The sequence below is a fragment of the Gallinula chloropus genome (assembly GCF_964237585.1).
Source record: "Gallinula chloropus genome assembly, chromosome: Z".
Lineage (NCBI taxonomy): Eukaryota > Metazoa > Chordata > Aves > Gruiformes > Rallidae > Gallinula > Gallinula chloropus.
Window position 1 is genome coordinate 57,730,927 of NC_140089.1, and position 17,907 is coordinate 57,748,833.

General features: G+C 37.9%; 2 protein-coding genes across 2 annotated transcripts in view; both read left to right on the forward strand.

The window, feature by feature from the left end:
- LOC311203729 (long-chain fatty acid transport protein 6-like) overlaps positions 1–15,900 on the forward strand; it is a gene marked incomplete at both ends in the record, with an annotated part of 29,417 nt that extends 13,517 nt beyond the window's left edge. The window contains 4 exons of the mRNA XM_084278487.1: positions 1,222–1,381; positions 4,900–4,919; positions 5,050–5,171; positions 15,525–15,900. Of these exons, the coding sequence (XP_084134613.1) occupies positions 1,222–1,381; positions 4,900–4,919; positions 5,050–5,171; positions 15,525–15,900 (678 nt within the window). The remainder of the gene's footprint in view (positions 1–1,221; positions 1,382–4,899; positions 4,920–5,049; positions 5,172–15,524) is intronic.
- Positions 15,901–15,950: 50 nt separating this feature from the next.
- LOC311204008 (long-chain fatty acid transport protein 6-like) overlaps positions 15,951–17,907 on the forward strand; it is a gene marked incomplete at both ends in the record, with an annotated part of 40,509 nt that continues 38,552 nt past the window's right edge. The window contains one exon of the mRNA XM_084278848.1: positions 15,951–16,464. Within this exon, the coding sequence (XP_084134974.1) occupies positions 15,951–16,464 (514 nt within the window). The remainder of the gene's footprint in view (positions 16,465–17,907) is intronic.

Below are 17,907 nucleotides of genomic sequence, written 5' to 3' on the forward strand. Positions count from 1 at the left end.
TTTTTTCCACTTGACTTTCACTTCACTGCTTTGCAGAAAGGTATTAGGTCTCCAAGAGCACCCAGGGAGTTATTTCAGTTTTGCATTATTTGTGCTGTTTTGTTTTGGGGGTCTTTGTTTTGGTTTTGTTTGATGTTTTTCAAAACTCTTATTTCCATGTAGAAAAAAATCTGACTTTATTAAAACAACATCAGGTAATCATTTAAACAGAAAATCTCAGCAATCTCTATTCATAATACACACTTAAAAATAATACTGGGATTAAACTTTTATTCTTATCACTGCAACTTTTAAAATAACTGGCAAGACAAATCTGTGCTAGCTATTCAATCTGCAGCAGCGCCACTTGGTAATGACTGAACATTATTTCCATCTGGCAGCTACCCTGTCTTAGTGTGAAATGACTTGGCAGTCCAAGTGTGGTTCCTATCATACGTATTGCCTGAAAAGAGAATGAACTGGCCAATTTGTTAGTAGTCTTAGCTTAGAAGCCAAAAACTAAATGTGCGAGTTGTAGAAATTGCATAGCAGTGTGAAGAAAAAATCAGGAATGTTGCAGATCAAGAGAGAAAAACAAGTAAGAGCTGAAGGGGGGCTGGTTTCAGCATGAGAATAAGTGAAAATATTGGCTACATTTAAAACACCGTACAAGCAGTAACAATGCTTGAGAACACTGTGTTTTAAACTTTTCCCTTAATGAGATTATTTTATATACCGCTTCTGCTCTCATACACTGATTATTGTGTGCAGACCAACTTTTTCCTGAACTGGCATCTGAATAACTGCTGTACACTAACTGTTTACACAGACAAATATCACAGGAAGGCGTTTAACATATTTGTATATAATGTCTTAAATGAAGTTCAGCAGCTGGAAAACAGACAAGGTCCAGTATCATAAAATCTGACAGTTCTCCGCAGAGGATCATCAAGTGTCTCATTAACTAATTAATTTTGTGATCAGCTGCACTAATAAAAGTTAAAGAAAACACTTACTTTGAAACAGAAACTTACAAGCTTGCACGTAGCTTTGATATAGAAGTTAGTAAGAAATAAAAGCTGCATTTAGATTTAAGATTTCACTGCATCTGTGAATCAGATCATTGTAATGAAGACAGTCTATAATAAAATTTTATGATCCTTTTTATTTAGTATATGCATCACATTTACACTGATACAGCAAGAAATGAAAGATACTTTACTTGAATTATTTCTTTTTTAGGATGTTATGCAAATTACTGCAACTTTCAAGCATCAGAAAATGCATCTGGTGAATGAAGGATTTAATCCAGAGATTATATCGGAGCCTCTGTATTTTATGCACGAACTTGCACATTCCTATATTCCTTTGACAAAAGAGATATATGAGAACATAATTTCTGGTAAAATACGTCTATAAAGCATACAAGAAAAGGATAATTTCTAATATACTCCTGTGATTCTTTCAATGAAAGCCAGTATGCAATATTTGTTCTAAAACCATAAGATAATCCAATTAGTTTTACTGTGATAGAATTTCTCTCTTCATAAGACAGTCACAATAGCTACATGCATTTGTATAAGCTGTACTGCATCTGTTCATATTAGTTGCAGGACTCTCAAATGCAAACTTTTATTTTAAATTTCTCACTGATTCAAAGCAATCAATATCGTAATTTAGTTGAATATTTTACTCCTTTAGATCATAATACTGATTCTGATTTTAGAATGCATAAATTATTATATTAATAATGACATAGGCACAAATAATAGATAAAAAGGGCAGTCAGAAACATAAGCAAAATACTGCAAAAGTACTGAATATAGTTTTCAGTTCAATGTTTGTTAATTATGTCATATTTAATTGTAATATATTACGTAATGCTCAGTTTCAAATTTTTATGGAAAATAAACATTCAATGTCAGAATACAGTTGTAGTATTTAGTGGTGCTTATTCTTCACAATTTACACCAGAACAAACACAGATTAAACTATTTGCAAAAATTTATCCATGCTGGCACATGACTTCTTCCTTTACTTACCAACTGTCATATTCCTGAAGTAGAATTCTCATGAAAACGGGACAGAAATGACTATAACTTCCTTCTTTTGCTGCAACTGAACACCTAGAACCTGTTAAGAGGTGCTGAAAGTTTCATAGACAGAATCAGATCAGGGAATACAATATTAGCACACCTGTTGGACATGCTTTCCTTGCCTGTTGGTATCTGATTACATTTAAAGCTATCACACAAGTCCAAACTTATGTGAGGGAAAACCTCTAGTGTTTATTTCCCCAAACTCACATGATCGTTTGCCTGGATGAATAAAATAACTATTGTATTAAGCTAATTCATGCCCCATTTGGAGCCCATTTTAGACTTGCATGGTTAGCCTTTTCCCGAATATAACTTGTTTTGTCTTGTTTGTTTCAGTATGTGCTATTATCACCACTGCTACTACTGCTACTACTGCTCTAATGCATTAAAACGTGGCAGCTGATCAAAACTCTACAGGTCTATTGTAGAAGCACAGAACAGATGCCAGCTGCACCCCACAAAAGTTTATAATCTAACATAAGAAATAATTTAACTAACAAACTCATAAAGGCCTGTAACTTTTGATGACACAGTGTATCTTTCAAGATCTATCATGGTGCCTTTACCATTCCAAGTTATGAGAAGCATGTGTGACAAGACCTAACAGACTTGGAAATGGGCTGCTTGAGATCTAGAAGCTGGTAAATAAAGCAAACATACAGAACTGTAAAGCATACTATATCTAGCATTCTGCATACACCTACAACACAATGACATCTCTCATTAGACACAAGGTTTTTGAGCTTGGACTGAGATATGCAGAGCTGCATGAAAAAAACCTGACAAACAAAAGCAAAAGAGTCTCCCAAGTTCTTACACTTAAGAATTGGCCATTAGTGGACTAGGAATAATACCAACCACAATATAGGTTTGAGGAGAACCGAAGGAATACCCCTGGTCTTGTAAGCTGACACCTTATTTCCAAAATGTCAAACTTTCCAGATCGTGGCATGGTCTTGAGACAGCTCTGAACTGGACACTTAACAAAGTATTTGTATTTTACCTATCATCTAAATTTTTATGTAAATACATACACATGCACTCTCTAAATATATGTACCATGAAGCTTTATGAGGACTATTCCTATATAATTACTAATACCAATAAAATCAATGAGGTTTGCAACATTTATAGAGCTCCCAAATGCTTGGGCAAAAGCCTGGTCACTATTTGGCTTTATTCTTATTATGGGGATGTACTACAGGATACTGTCTGTTACTTCCTCATTTCTCCCTTACTCTTTTCCTCTCTACATTCAATTTTTTCCCAACATTCATTCTTCAGAAAAAGTTAAAATAAAGAAAAGCACAAGACAGCAATTCTATGCCTTGCTGCACAATTAAGTAATCAACTGATTCACTTGCATGCCTGCCAACCAGAAAAAAATACATAAGAGAAATGACCATAAGTGTAAATTATAACTGGAAGTTACCAAGGAAATGTTTCAGAGAGAGACCCATGAATCACTGTAACTTATAGATAGCCTGATTTTAAAAGAACACTAACGTGTTAAATTATTCATATAAACTTGCTATCATTATTCATGTAAGCTTGCTATTGTCATTTACTGATCTATAGAAAAATACCTGAAGTACTGTGGGTGACAGTCATTTTCAGAAAGTTGGTATCATTTTGTGTTTATGAAGATACAGAAGAAACTTCTAATAGAACAGTTTTGTAGATATACTAATGCACTTAAATTATAAAGTCTGCATCTAGTATAGCACAGTGCTTTCAATACACTAAGTTGCACTTTTCATCAAGTGAAACAAATTGCTATCACAATAATTTTGTATTGACTACAAATCATATTTAACTCTAATATTAGAAGCTTTTGGTTTAATTTTCTATACATTGTAATCAAGAACCCCAGGCTATACATACACTTTTTGTAAAATACATTTTTCATCTATCTTTCCTAATGAAATAAAGAAAACCTCTCCAGTAATTGAGAACAACAATGTAAACAGATAATACCTCCTGCCAGGGATAGTGATGCTTAGAAAGGTGAGATGTCACATAACACCAAGGCATGCTAATGGCAGCATAAAATCAATGGGGACAATGTCTTTAGCAAACACTATAAAAGACATAAGCTGCTATCATGTCTCTAAATTCATATTGTCGTGTAATCGTAAAAGGAGAGCATCAATTGTAAGCTCTCCACAGCAAAGAATAATTTTATTCTGCTTTGACAGTCTTTCTAAGAGTGATACAACCCTTCAAAACAGTCTTTTATTTCAGAAGCAAATCTTTTTTATGCCATCAAGTCAAGATAATTTCTAATATTTTATAATAATTTGTTGCTAAGTAATTAAAAATCTTTAATTTAAAAAGTGAAACAACCTTTTCTACTGAGACAAATTTCAACAATAGCACTAAGGAATCACAAAAATAATTGGAAAATATTTTTTTTAGCAGGCATGTAGGCACTATATGTAATTATACACTGTGTAAATAAAGAGTTGACTGTAGGAGTGCCGTCAGTACATTTGGTCATTTCATGTACCACAAGATGGTAGCATTTCTGAACATTATTGGCATTTGTTTCTCCTCTATTGTTTCAACACACTGAATTCTACAGAGCCGCAGTAGTCTGATTTGTAATCTTAAAATGGTTGAGGTTGGAAGGGACCTGTGGAGGTCTTCTGGTCTAACCCCTCTACTCTAGCAGAGACACCTAGAGTCTGCTGCCCAGGTGGCTTTCTAGTATCTCCAAGGAGGGAGACTCCACACCTCCCTGGGCAACCTGCACCAGTGATCTGTCGCCCTCCCAGTTAAAAACTTCTTCCTGATTTTAAACCTTTTTCCTGTTGTTCAGGACGAATCTCCTGTGTTTCAGTTTGTGCCCACTGCTTCTTGTCCTGTCAGTGGGCACCACTGGAAATAGCCTGTCTCTGTCTTTTTTACACCCTGCCTTCAAGTATTTATACACAGTTATAAGATTCTATTTGAGTGTTTTCTTCTCTAGGCTAAACAGGTCCAGATCACTCATCTTTTCCTCGTACGAAAGATGCCTCAGTCCTGTAAAGATCTCCAGGATTCCCATGTCTCGTTGTACTGGGGAGCCCAGAACTGGGCACAGTACTGCAGGTGTGTCCCCACCAGTACACCACAAGATACTTGCTCACCTTTCCTTCTGGAAGAAGAAACAGTCACAGCCCCCTGGGTTGGAATAAGGACAGTTTACTGACAAAGCACAGCAATGGCAACAGAGGAAGTAAAATGTAAAATATGTAAAGAACTAAATGCAAAAAGGCACGAATTGTCCCTACACAAAAAAGGAAATAACTAATCAGCAGATTTTGAAGAGGAGGGTTTATAGGGGAAAGTCTCTTCCAAAATAGGTACAATCAGATCAGAGCTACTCATTCTCCACCAGACCTCCCAAAGCAAAGTCCAACCACAAAACCACTGAAGTTACTCTGGGTACAAAGCACAGTGGCCAAGATAACTTGACCTGCTGGAAAGCTTGCTCCTTTTGCAAGGCTAACATGGTTATATCACTTCTAGGATATCACTTAGAGCACAGAGATATGAAATGAGCATTCATCCATGATGTTACAATGAAAAATACTAAAATGTAATTTTAATGATCTCTAGCAGTAATAAAGCACCTATCACCCACCTAATTAAGCACACAAGCTGCCTCTGAAAGTGCCTATCTCTTCTGACTAACAATAAAGCTTTCAAACCTGGGTGCTTTGAGTTTCACCTAAATTATCTGTCCACAGAACAGTGAGGTAAAAGCCCTCTTTAAAATGACTTGATTTTCACATGAGTCTCCCTTCATTCTCCCCTGATTCTGCAAAGCCTGGAGTATGAGCACACACTTTGATGAGCAGCAGCATAGAAGGTATGTCTGGCTGAAGAATGCTACCTGCACACTGAACCAAACACAGCTTTCAATGTGAGAGAACAGAGTATCTGGGTAGTCTGAAACACTTTCGCACGCTAACAGAAAGTGGTAGACTGATGAGGAGGCTGTGAAATACATATTGTTGAAAGTTTGTAAAAAAAATTTACCTCAAATGTGCCCCACGCTTCTGGCCAGGGTATTTTCAATAGCTTGTTATGGACCTAGTTGAGACTGTCGTTCTGTGACTCAAAAAAGCAGCCATCAAGTCATGATGGATATTCCCAAGAGCTCTTCACATGGGCACAAGGAATAATGTGTTGTTCCCATAACCCATTATCTATTGGTGAGATAAAGATCAGGAATAATTTATTTACAGTTGAATTTCTTTTGAACTGAAGATGTACCAGATAACTTATTACTGCCCCTCCTCACCCTATGCTTCATAACTTTTATTCAAACCAAGAGTTTTATCTCAGGACTAAAATCTCTGCATGCATCAGTAAGGTCTGGGTGACCTGCCAAAACTTAAAATCTGTAACATTATTGCAGTAAGAATATAAACAGACGTCAGTCAGGTATTTTTCCATACACTTTCATCTGCTTCACAGTTCCAAGTCTTCAGTCATCTCTTCCAGTGTTAACCTTTCTTCCACACTTTTGTTTCTCCGTAGGTACTTTCCATGATCATATCAGGCTTCAGCATCATCTCTGTATTGTCTCGTTGTTTCTTGCTCATATCAGCAAACACTCAATTCAAAACAGTATCACTAATATATATGTATTTGTTATTTCAAATTCAAGCATGGATGACTTTGCTTTTATTTTGAAAGAAGCATACATTCAATTTTGAAAATTATATTATCTAAGAAACTTACTTTCATGGAAGAGTTCCACCAGGGACTGTACAACAACCTTAAACATACAAGAACAGTTGAAACTGTGTTTAAACCAGAGTCAAACCACAACTAGAAAAATAATTTAAAATATTGTATTAAGAACTTTTAGAAGAGCTTTTAAAAATATAATTTATTAACTTATGTCACAGAAAGCTGTGAAACAACATTGACCTATAGAATAAAATTACCCTTAAAGAAACTGAGATACTCGGTATTTCATATGCAAACTGAAATGCTTCTGACAATAGGAAAAAAAGTTCTGTAAAAGGCAAAAAAAATTACTTCAGTTATTGTTAAGGAGAATAATATAATGATTATTATGATAATGATCAAGCCAATAATAATAATAATAATAATAATAATAATAATAATAATAATAATAATAATGACGACGACGACGATGATGATGTAATTAATTTGTTCAAAACCTGGAATCTTTTTTGCCACAAGGATAACAGAAGTTTTATTTGCTGATAATGCCACTTATTTTTTAAGCTCTGAAGGAAGTAGGTGACACCTACATGCTTTTGTATTTATGCAGAAGTGAACATAAATACTGCAAGTAATTAATCTTGTATAGGCTTGACGCTGCTTTGTATGAAGCTTACCTATCAGTAGAATGAGAGAATTCTTAAAAGTGTTGGCATATTTAACAAAATACCCCACTGTAAGACAACAGAGATACAAATAAGATAATTTTACAAGCTTAACGAAAACATCTCATTAGCAGAAAAAAATTTATGCTGAGAAGAAAAACTAAAAGGTTCCTTTGCATTTCATTAAAAACAATATGTAGAACTACTGCTTTGAAATATACAAATACGGCACATTATACCATAGGCATCATGACTAAACTTTGGAAGTCAACACCAAAGGAAACTGACAGCTGCTGAAGATATGCTCATATCCTTCATACACAGAAGAGAGAAATAAGGGTGAGTAAATTTCAGTCCAAGTATTCTGAGCTGTTGATGAGTCCTCATGCAATAAAGAAACATGAAGACCAAGGTCTGGTACCTAAAGAAATTGGACAAAAGAAAGAAATACAAGTTCTAAGATGGGGGATCATCTTTCCTTGATGACAGGAAAGATAGGCTAAACCCAAATGAATATAAAGAAAAAACAACGCAAAGTGTTTGACACTAATTTTTTTTAACATGGCTTCTATTCAGGAATCATATTTATACTGTCTTCAGAAGCACTACAGGTAAATCAAAAGTCTGAGAGTCCTCAAGTCAAGGAGAAGGAAGATGTGGTGGTTTTTCTCCTTCACTAAGAACCAATTATACCAGTCTTTCTAAAAATACTTCACTAACCAGTAATCTCTTAAAATGGCATTTGCCAAGTGTGCAAATTAAGTAATTTTTGTTACTAAGTAAACAAAAATAAACATGGAGTAACCAAATCGTGAGTACACTCAATAATCATTCAGAAAATGATTTTTAGCAACTTCCAGACAGAACCTTTATCCCTTTCCAAAGTAAGAGCTCCAAATGAGTAAGAAGGTCTAAAATCCTTCAGAAAAACTGGTAAAAAGATTGTATTTCTGAGACACGTAGGTACAGCAAAGACTTCTTAACTAACTTCAGAAAAACAAATAATTAATACTGGAAATTGGAGTTAACCATAAGGTCTTCTGACACATAACTATGGTATGTTGTGTCTCTCCTTACCAGCACTGCACTTCCTCCACTTCCAACTGCAAAGAGCACATACTCAACCTCTGGAAGGCAGAGGTAGTGCTGAGGGGCAGGAGACTGGAAGGGGATGAAACGAGTGCAGCATGTCACTGGTCTCCCTACCTTTCCTACTGCCCTTCCCCCACATCCGTATTTATTCTGTCTTGCCTTCACTGTCAGAAGAGGTCTAAGGCAAAAAAAGCCCAGTTCTTGCTGTTACATAAGGGTGAGAGATATTTGCTAAGCTACTTCAATAACAGTGCATGAGAGAAGTTACTTATTACCACGCCTGAGCCTGTGTTGTCTAGGCAGACTGCTGCAGTCACTACTAACCACACATTACTCCATTCAGACCATGTTGGCTGGTACATCTTTGCATGGGCAGTTGACCTTTCCAAAGCTTCCAGAATTCCTTCTGCTTTCAGTTCTAATTAACTGTTGTTAAAGCAATTTTCAGTGCTGTTGACACGGTAGCACGTGAGTGGGCAGTGTCCTAGCTGAGAAAATACAAAACGGGATTACCTCAGTACTTCACTGACCACTAGCACCAATGTTATGAAGAAAGGGACTATAAACAGTCTTGATACAGGATTATAAGGATGCAACAGACTAGCTATTAAGTGGTTAATGGCCTAGTGTAAAATAGAGGTTACTAATGTTCATTGCAGTAAATTGCAAAAAGCAATTGGCCACTGCACACAGATACATCCTTCAAAATGATTTTTTCAACATCCTGGCATGAAAGTTACACTTTGCAACAGTTTATTTAAGAAGTTATTAAACTGCATAAAGCTGGAATTTTTGGCAAGAAAACCCCTTTCAGAAACAAAAGCATAGTTACTTGCTCACACAATGCTGATTTTTTGTGTCTACACTTGCCTTGTTTGTTTCCACTTACTTTTTTTTCATTTTTCTTTTATTCCAGGCTAACATTTGAAGATACCTACATATTTGCCTCCTCATTTTTAAGATACCCACCAACACAGGCATACCCCAGGCAATTAGAAACTAAGAAAAAGGCTAATTTGTCTGAAATGTTCCAGGCTTACAGCTTAGAAACACCATAAAATGACACATATAAAAATATTTTCTGTGCATGTAGTACTGATTACATCAAATAACTGCAAAGTTGATGACATTAAAATATCTGAGTTCCTTTGTTCCTCATTTATCAATCAATTTGAAAATGCCAGATCTCATCTCCCTTTCATTTGACAAGTTACATGAATGAACATAAAGGACCTTTTTTCCAGCTAAGTTTTAGAAAGCTGCTAACTAAACACATGCAGCTCCAGCTGGAGACAGACGGCATTGCAGCTTTTTAGAACCTGTGAGAATCATATCCCAGACAGTGCTGCAATGGGCAAGTGTCGCTAATTGGCCTTAATGGCTCTAACAGTGTGCTGGGATTTCCTTCCTTCTTTCCATCCAAAGGCATGTGAGGAGCACCAAGAGCTCTATTTAAACTCAGGCCTGAGCAGCCACTCCTATATGAAATATGTTGTCTTGTCCTGTGGATGGACCTTGCTGTATATCTGTATATTTGTCTCTGGTCCTACCTCTGGCCTTATCTCCTGTCTGGCTTCACTGGATGGACCTTATACACACCTGTGCCTTGTCTGACAGTCCTTATGTTGAAATACACCAGACCCTGATGTGTTCAGGTACAGCAGGACTGCTCTCTAGTCAGGGACGGTACCTGGGCTGTAGGCATCACCCACACCTGTTTTGTCCCTGTCTGTTGAGTTGCCCTGCTAGTACTGCTTGGTAGCACTGACTACGTGAAGTGAAGCCACAGTAGCATGAAGTGGGAGTTTTCTCTTCAGTCATCTCTCAGAGTTAGCTGCCTTGTGAAGGGGGAAAGGAGAATATTGGGGGGTGGGGGGGGGGAAGGAGGACAAAAAGCATGTCCTTGAAACATTGTTTCAAGAAAGCTGAACAAGAAATGGTTATTAGCTGAAAAAAAACCACACCAACTTACTATAGGAGGCTTAATACAAGAAGAATTTGATTTATAATCACATTCACTGGTGTCTAGGTAGAAGATGTTTGAGGAATGACTCTTCTCGCACCACAAAATGACAGGATTCAGGAGAAATGGCTGAACACGTACAGAGAAGTACAGGTACCTGTAACTCTTAAGCACCTACTGTTCTTTTCTCCCTCATCCATTCTAAGTTGTTTCTTGGTCTTTCAAGAGAGTTGTTTCCCTTCTTGATTTCAATGCAAGATAAAGAGCATGTAAGCAGAAAACTAAAAAAGTTTAATAAAAGCTTTTGCTACTGAATTTAAGTAAACCAGTATTTTACATATAGCCCTGTTATACCAGCTAATAAACATTTCTGAAAGTGGTGTTCCATACAGAAGACACAATTTTTTAAAACACAGCAACAGATTCAAAAATAGGAGTACAAGTACAGGGAAGTACTGTTACCAAAAAAAGGCAACAGCAACAAACTGTCATTATCAGCTATCATTGATAACAATATCTCCAGAGTCATCAGGTACAATTTCTAATGTAATCAAAGTACAAAATAACAAAAGCACAAACAAGGGACAAATGTTCTCTGGCATAATGTCTAATTCTGCAATGGAAACATGAAACCTCAGAAAACAGAGGCAAGTCAAAAGCTATCTTAGGCACGCCTGTAAGGACAGAAGCCAAACACCCTGCTCTAATCCTTTAAGGGATAATTCCTGCAGCCCTTTCACATAGAAATTCAACAGGGTAATAAAAAGACTGAATGCTTCCAACCGGTAGCTATTCAAAACACCCTGATTAGAAAGATAATCTTTTAAAATTTTAGTTTACATTAACTTTGGTCTCCATAGCATGTACCCTCAAAGCAGAAGCAAACAGAATGGAAATGCTAGGCATCATCTAGTTCAGAGATGATTTCTTAGAGTCAGTTTGTTGAACCAGTTTGTTGTATTTACTCATTGTTGTAGTTTTTTCAAGATATTCATGTCCAAGATGCACAATGTGCAATATTTTGACAAAGGCTAACATGCCAGAAAATTTCTCCGTAACAATTTCTTCCATGCTACTATGGTATCCTATTCCAAGCCAAAATACAATTTCATAGAAGCATGTTTTTATTATTTAACATCTCTTTTAAAATGTACTGGGATACTCTGGTCTATATAAGTAGTCTAAAACAACAGTTAAATGAATAATCAAAAATTAAGGCATGCAAAGCCTGTAGGTTAGGTACTTTTAAATCACCCAAACTAGCAGTCAATAAACTACCTGTTTAAAGGATGTGAAAATGATGGTGTTTACTAAGAAGTCTTTTTCCTTCTCCATTCAGATCATGTCCTGTCTGGACATGAATGCTCCAGCCAGGGTCAAACCACCATACTTAATTCAGATCATTTCTGTACAATAGTGATGACTGAACCTCAACTCCATCTCTGAATGATCCAAAGAGCTCACTACTGTGAGCTTATTCCATCAGCAGTCAACAAAGTTGTTCAAGGAGTGAGAAAATCTGAATATTTCAATTTTCTGGGACATTACGGCTAAATATTATTGGAGTACTAATACCCTGTCATAATATACAGGCAAATGGCTCCTATTATGACACAATTTCATGAATTCAGGCAAAACTACAGACTTACCCATAGAGCTTATTCAAAGCAAAGACAACAATAAAGTGGATTTTTTAATGATCTAGTACATTAACAGTAAAGCTTTCTCTTCACAAAAGTAAAATAGATTCCTGTTCAATAAGCCAATTAATGGGAAAATGCATTGCTATACTTTTATTTACTTAAATATAAATATCGCTAAATTTAAAATATTATTTTTAGAGGCTTTTTAGAGTTACAATTTGGAAAAGACAGTAAAGGTTTCTTCACCACTTAAAAGTATGTGTTATGTTGGTCATTTTAATCTCATAACATACAATTTTCCACAGAAAATTATTGCTTTATTCAATGCACACAGCAGCCTGTACTTTCTTAACAACCATGCATGCAGAAAATGTTATCTTCAGTGCTGATATTAACTAGTTAATATGAAATAAAACTAACTTGATTTTGAACCTTTCAAATCCTGTGCTATTTACTTTAAAAATATTAACCGATGTGCATATATCATTATTGAATAAAAAAAAAATGCAACTGTACAGAGCAAAAGGTGAAGGTTCATTTAGTTCTCCTAACTTCAGGGGCTAGATCTGCTACCTGAACAGGAATTTAAGTGGCACTTGGGATGCATGAGACTGGCAACTGTGATTCAAAAGCTCAGCACCTTCTTCACAGGCATCTAAAGGTCAGGGATTTATTGCCCATGAATCCAGAACAGTACTAGATCATAATTATGAGCATCTGATTCAATGCCTGTGTATAAGCTGTATTCTTAATACTGCTGTTACAGTTAAGTTGAAACCTTGTCAGGATAATCAGGCAAGCAATTCAACTCATCCCAGTTTAGACTGATGGTCATTTGGTCAGATGAGCAGCTCTAAATTCCCTTAGTCAACTCAGCCTTCCATGGTGCAAGCTCCCATTATAACCAATGTTCAAATGTAGAGGCCCATCTACCTCACAAATACCTATGAGCTGAATCCAAGTCAGAAAAGTTAATCAAACACATCTGATGATTTTAAGGGTTCAATTTTTCAGCATTCCACTTATCATAACACACAAAGCATGGCTCCCCATGTCTTAATCTGTAGTTGTTTGAGTAAACACCAAATCAAGAATCTTAAAGGGTGTTAAAAATACAAGGTTAAAGATGTATGCCCCCACTTCTGCTTTCTTTCTGCCTTCTTCAAAGTCATCACTGCAAAAAAAAGCATCTTTCAATTTCCCTCTATCTTCTTGCAATAAACACGTAAGTATACATCTTTCTTAAAGCCCACAGTCTTTCCCTTTATCCATTATTTATGCACATTTACATAACAATTAAAAATGGCAAACTCTAGTCAACCAAGTAACTCTACAGTGGTTTTTTTAATATTACTTTAAGCACAGATTACTGCAGCATTTAATTTACTTACTATTTACTTAAAAATAAACAAAGAAAAAAGCCACCCAAACAACTCTGGCTCATTAAGTTACCTTCCACCAAGAAAAGCCAGCTAAAATTCTATCTTCTCACAAATGTCTTTCTAGAAAAAGTGATGCCCACCAGCTAAAAAGTTAATTATTCCGTCTTCCTGTAAATGCATACCTATGCAGTGTACACCATATACAGGTACCTCCATTGCACCTTACAGGTAGGTTATACCACAGTATCATAAAAACCTATCAGACTACTGCCCTTAAAGAGGCATTTAATCATCAAAAGTTTTTCACTATTTAATTTGCTTCAATTATTTTTCCAATGAATGTCCAGACAGTATTCATATAAAAAAGATATGTATGTATATTCTTAATCTAATCAGTCTTCAATCTTGAAAAGAAAACAGAAAGTAAGTGTATCAGAACCACCAGAACACAACTCAACCCTTCATAAGTCTCCATTCCTGTAGGTCAAAGACTGAATTAAAAAAAAAAAAAAGTAAAAATTAGTCAAAATTTTAGTTTTGAGCTAAACTGATTCTTTGCAGTTGGAGCTGACAAAGACCATTCATGATTTAACATAGTTGGACTACGCACTGACCTAAAGAAGATGTCCTAGAAGTACGGTATATACTTAGTATTGAAATTGCAATGTAAGAAGCTATTGCCTGCCATTTTTCAATGCGTTTGTTGCTGCCTCCCCTCACCTTTTCCCCTGATCTTCTCAGTCAGTTCTCTGCATACAGGACTACAGGAAAGACAGGTCATACGATTACGAGAATATAAAGCAAGACCTAAAATGTTTTTTTTTCAAATTATACTGAAACAATAGCTAGAATTAGCTAGAATTATCATAGTAGAAAATTTACCATCCAAAATCCTTAAGCAAGTGGTAACACTAGGTAAGATAGCAATGGCATTGTATGCCTCGGCACTTTGCAAATCTTTTAAGAGGAACTTATTTCAGAGGTCAGGATGCCTCAAGGATGCAAGGGGACCCAAGAACCCAAGACCAGTCCTGGGGCTCTGGCAAACAGGCCTCTCCTGCTCTTTCTCCCTCTTCCTCTTTGAGAACAGAGTGATTAAGTTGTTTCTCCTGTGGTATCACAAATCACACAGTGTGCTGACATTGTGGTCCTTTAGGTGGAGCTTTGCACATCCTTTAAATAGTTGCTGACCAACTAATACTTATCATGTTGTCTGTTTCACTAATTTTAAAGTAAGTACCTTCTGATCTTCTTTTGTCATGATGCACTACAGTAATTAATGCAATTTTTTTGTGGCCAACACAAGGGCAGAAAAAATGTCACTTCACATGTTACATGAGGTGTAAAAAGACCTCAGCTTCTCAGTCTCCATCCCTCCAGACTCAGCTGCATTAGGCCACATAAACACCACATTATGCATCTCACCAAGGGCAACAGCAGTGGATAGCTTTTGATGGCAAGGAGCCATCAGTGTGTTGAAGCACTTGGGTTGACAGATCTCAGTAGCAGTGGAATCAGCACGGAGGTGTGATGGCTTTTTGCCAGCTGCATCCCTTTGGCACAAACATTTGCACTAACCCATGACCTGCACCTGGCCCACAGTTTCCAGGTACACTGCCTGATCCTGAAGGTATTTTCTGGACCTCGGCTAGTTGCAACAGTTGTCTCCTCAGTCTAAAATTGCTCCTGAGGTATCTGTGGTGACCAGATGATGTTGAGCCCTGCTCTATGCCTCAACTCAGCACATAGCCTCTGGGATCAGCAGTGATAGCAGACTTAATGGAGCCGAACCGCTTCAAAGATCAACCCGCCGGAGAGCACCCGCACACCCCGGAGCGTCCCGTCGCCCTCCCAGGGACCGGTGTCGTGGCCTTCACTCTCCCGCCGCAACAAGAGGCAGCCTCGGGCGAGGCTGCCTGAGCTCGGCCGCCGCCATACCCAATAGCCAACCTCCCGGCCTCCCGCCACTGGGGGTGGGGTAAGGCAGCAGATCTCGCCTTATGCAACCGGCTCAGGGAGCAGCCACCGCCTAGCCAGCAGCTTGGTGCCGTCCACGAATCGCAGGGGGAGGGGCTGAGGACTGGATCTTCCCCTAGTCCACCCTCGCGTCTCCCCCCGGGGCGTGGTGTCCCGCAGGTGCGGAGGCCGCTGCAGTGGGAGGAGGCTGAGGCGGGCGAGCTGTCCCGGGCAGCGGGCCGTGCTGAGACTGAGACGGGCGGCAGGGCGGGGGTGTGCGGCTGGCGGGCCCCGTCGGCTGCTCGGCTTCTGCCCCGCTGTTTGCCTGACCGAGAGCTGGTGCGCGCTTTCTTGGGCGGCGGCGCACCTCTCTGGAGGAGAAGGCGGGAAAAGCCTCAGCACTTACTTTCTCCTCAGACCCCACGGCCTGCTTGACTGCACCTTACGCCCCGACTCCGTGTGTCAAGCCGCCTGGCTGAAGGGAAATGGGTGGCTGGGACGAGCTTTACCCACTCCCAATGCTGCCCTCCTGGATACCTGGTGCTGCCGCCGGGTTTGTGTTCTTGCACTTCATCCAGAAACTCCTCTTCCCCTACTTCTGGGCTGACCTGAGATACCTGCTGAAAGTATTGCTGTATGGGATGAGAGTGGAGATGTACCGGCTGCAAGGGCGGATTGTCACCATCCTGGACAAGTTTGTGAAGATGGCTGAGAAGCAGCCCCACAAGCCATTCCTCATCTATGAAGGAAAGGTGCACACCTACCGGGATGTGGACAGGAGGAGTAACAGGATAGCACAGGTCTTCCTACACCACAGTGCTCTGAAGAAGGGCGACACGGTGGCATTGCTGATGGGCAATGAGCCAGACTTCATCCATGTGTGGTTTGGACTGGCCAAGCTGGGCTGTGTGGTGGCTTTCCTCAACTTCAATGTCCACTCCAGATCTCTCTTGCACTGTGTCAGTAGCTGTGATCCCAAGATACTGGTTGTGGGAGCAGGTAGAGTATATACCTGATTTGTACATCCAAAGCTTTGAATGCCACATCACCTTGCTGTATGTCTCTCCAGATCCTTTACTGTAAAACTGTTTTTCAGATGTTCACAGAATGAAAGAAAATCTGAGGCTAAAGGGTGCTTACAGAGATCATAAAGCTTAAGACTCTCAGGCAGAATCAAGTATATGTGCTTTGGGGGCATCCATTTAATATTTTCTTTAAAAAAATGTGCATCGTGAGAGTGTTTATAGCATCTAAGGGTAGCCTGTTCCAAGCATTTAAGTAGTTGCTTAAAGTGTTTCAGAAAGGTTTTACATTATCTGTTAATTTCCTATTCTTTTTTAAATAGTCAATCTTAATCTTACTTAAATCAGGTACTTTCTTGTCCTGCACTATCTTCCCATCTTTCTACTGATCAAATACACTGCAAGCTCAGACTGTACAACTTCTGTACCATTGTTTGCAGAAGTACAATAGTAGTCCTGGGACTAAAAGTGAGAGAAATTTTGTGCTGGGTTGTTTTTTTTTTTTACAGGTGTAGCACATAGGAGTTTGATTTGTAATAACCAACTTAATATGGATGTTCAATTGTAGAATAAATTGCTGGGGTTTTATAGGAAATAATTGTGCTCTGTAAGTTTCTGAAGTATTACATTTTTATTAAGTGCTTCAAAATGATTTAAAATCTTAATGTGGGCATACTGTGCATTGTATATTCAAACTGGGTTTAAGTTCTATAACTGATGTATAAATTGAAGACAGATCCAAAACCTAAACTTGCCTCAGCATTTATGATCAAGTGTAAGTGAACCTGTAATGCTAAAAGATCACATAGCATTTGATTGGAAGAGGATATTTAAAAATATTAATGTTGTCTTGCCTTTCTAAAATTATAATTTTAAGTCTACTTTGCCTTATTTCTACTTTACAGCTTTTTGCCTCGTTCCTATTTCATATGTTGTTGGGTTTTGCATCTGTGACACCTAAACAATGGGATTTCCTTCCATTAGGATTTTTCCCTTAGGATTTTTCCCTTGCAATTTTGTCAGTTGGATTGTATAAGGTATGCTGGTTTAAGAATCCTTGGTAATTAAAACAAGCTGATGAAACAAAAGCAAATTTAAATATAATAAAAAAAATCAACCCACATCTTAAAAATGTTTCTGAATGGACAGATTTTAATTTTACCTTCTTGCTTTCTTGAAAAACTTACCATTTAACACTGTCGCATGAATAGGTGCTTTTGAGTGTGTGGATTGAGGTCTAGAATTAATGTTAAGGAAATTCTTGCTCATTGACTGTGGTGAAGGAGAACTTTGAATCAAAACTTGTATCTAAGAATTCTCTATTAAAATGGGAAGTTAAGTAACAAATGAAAAAAAGCATTTGCAAAATGGGACAGGGTCCCTCTTTTACCACTCTTAATTTGTTACCAGCAACTGATAG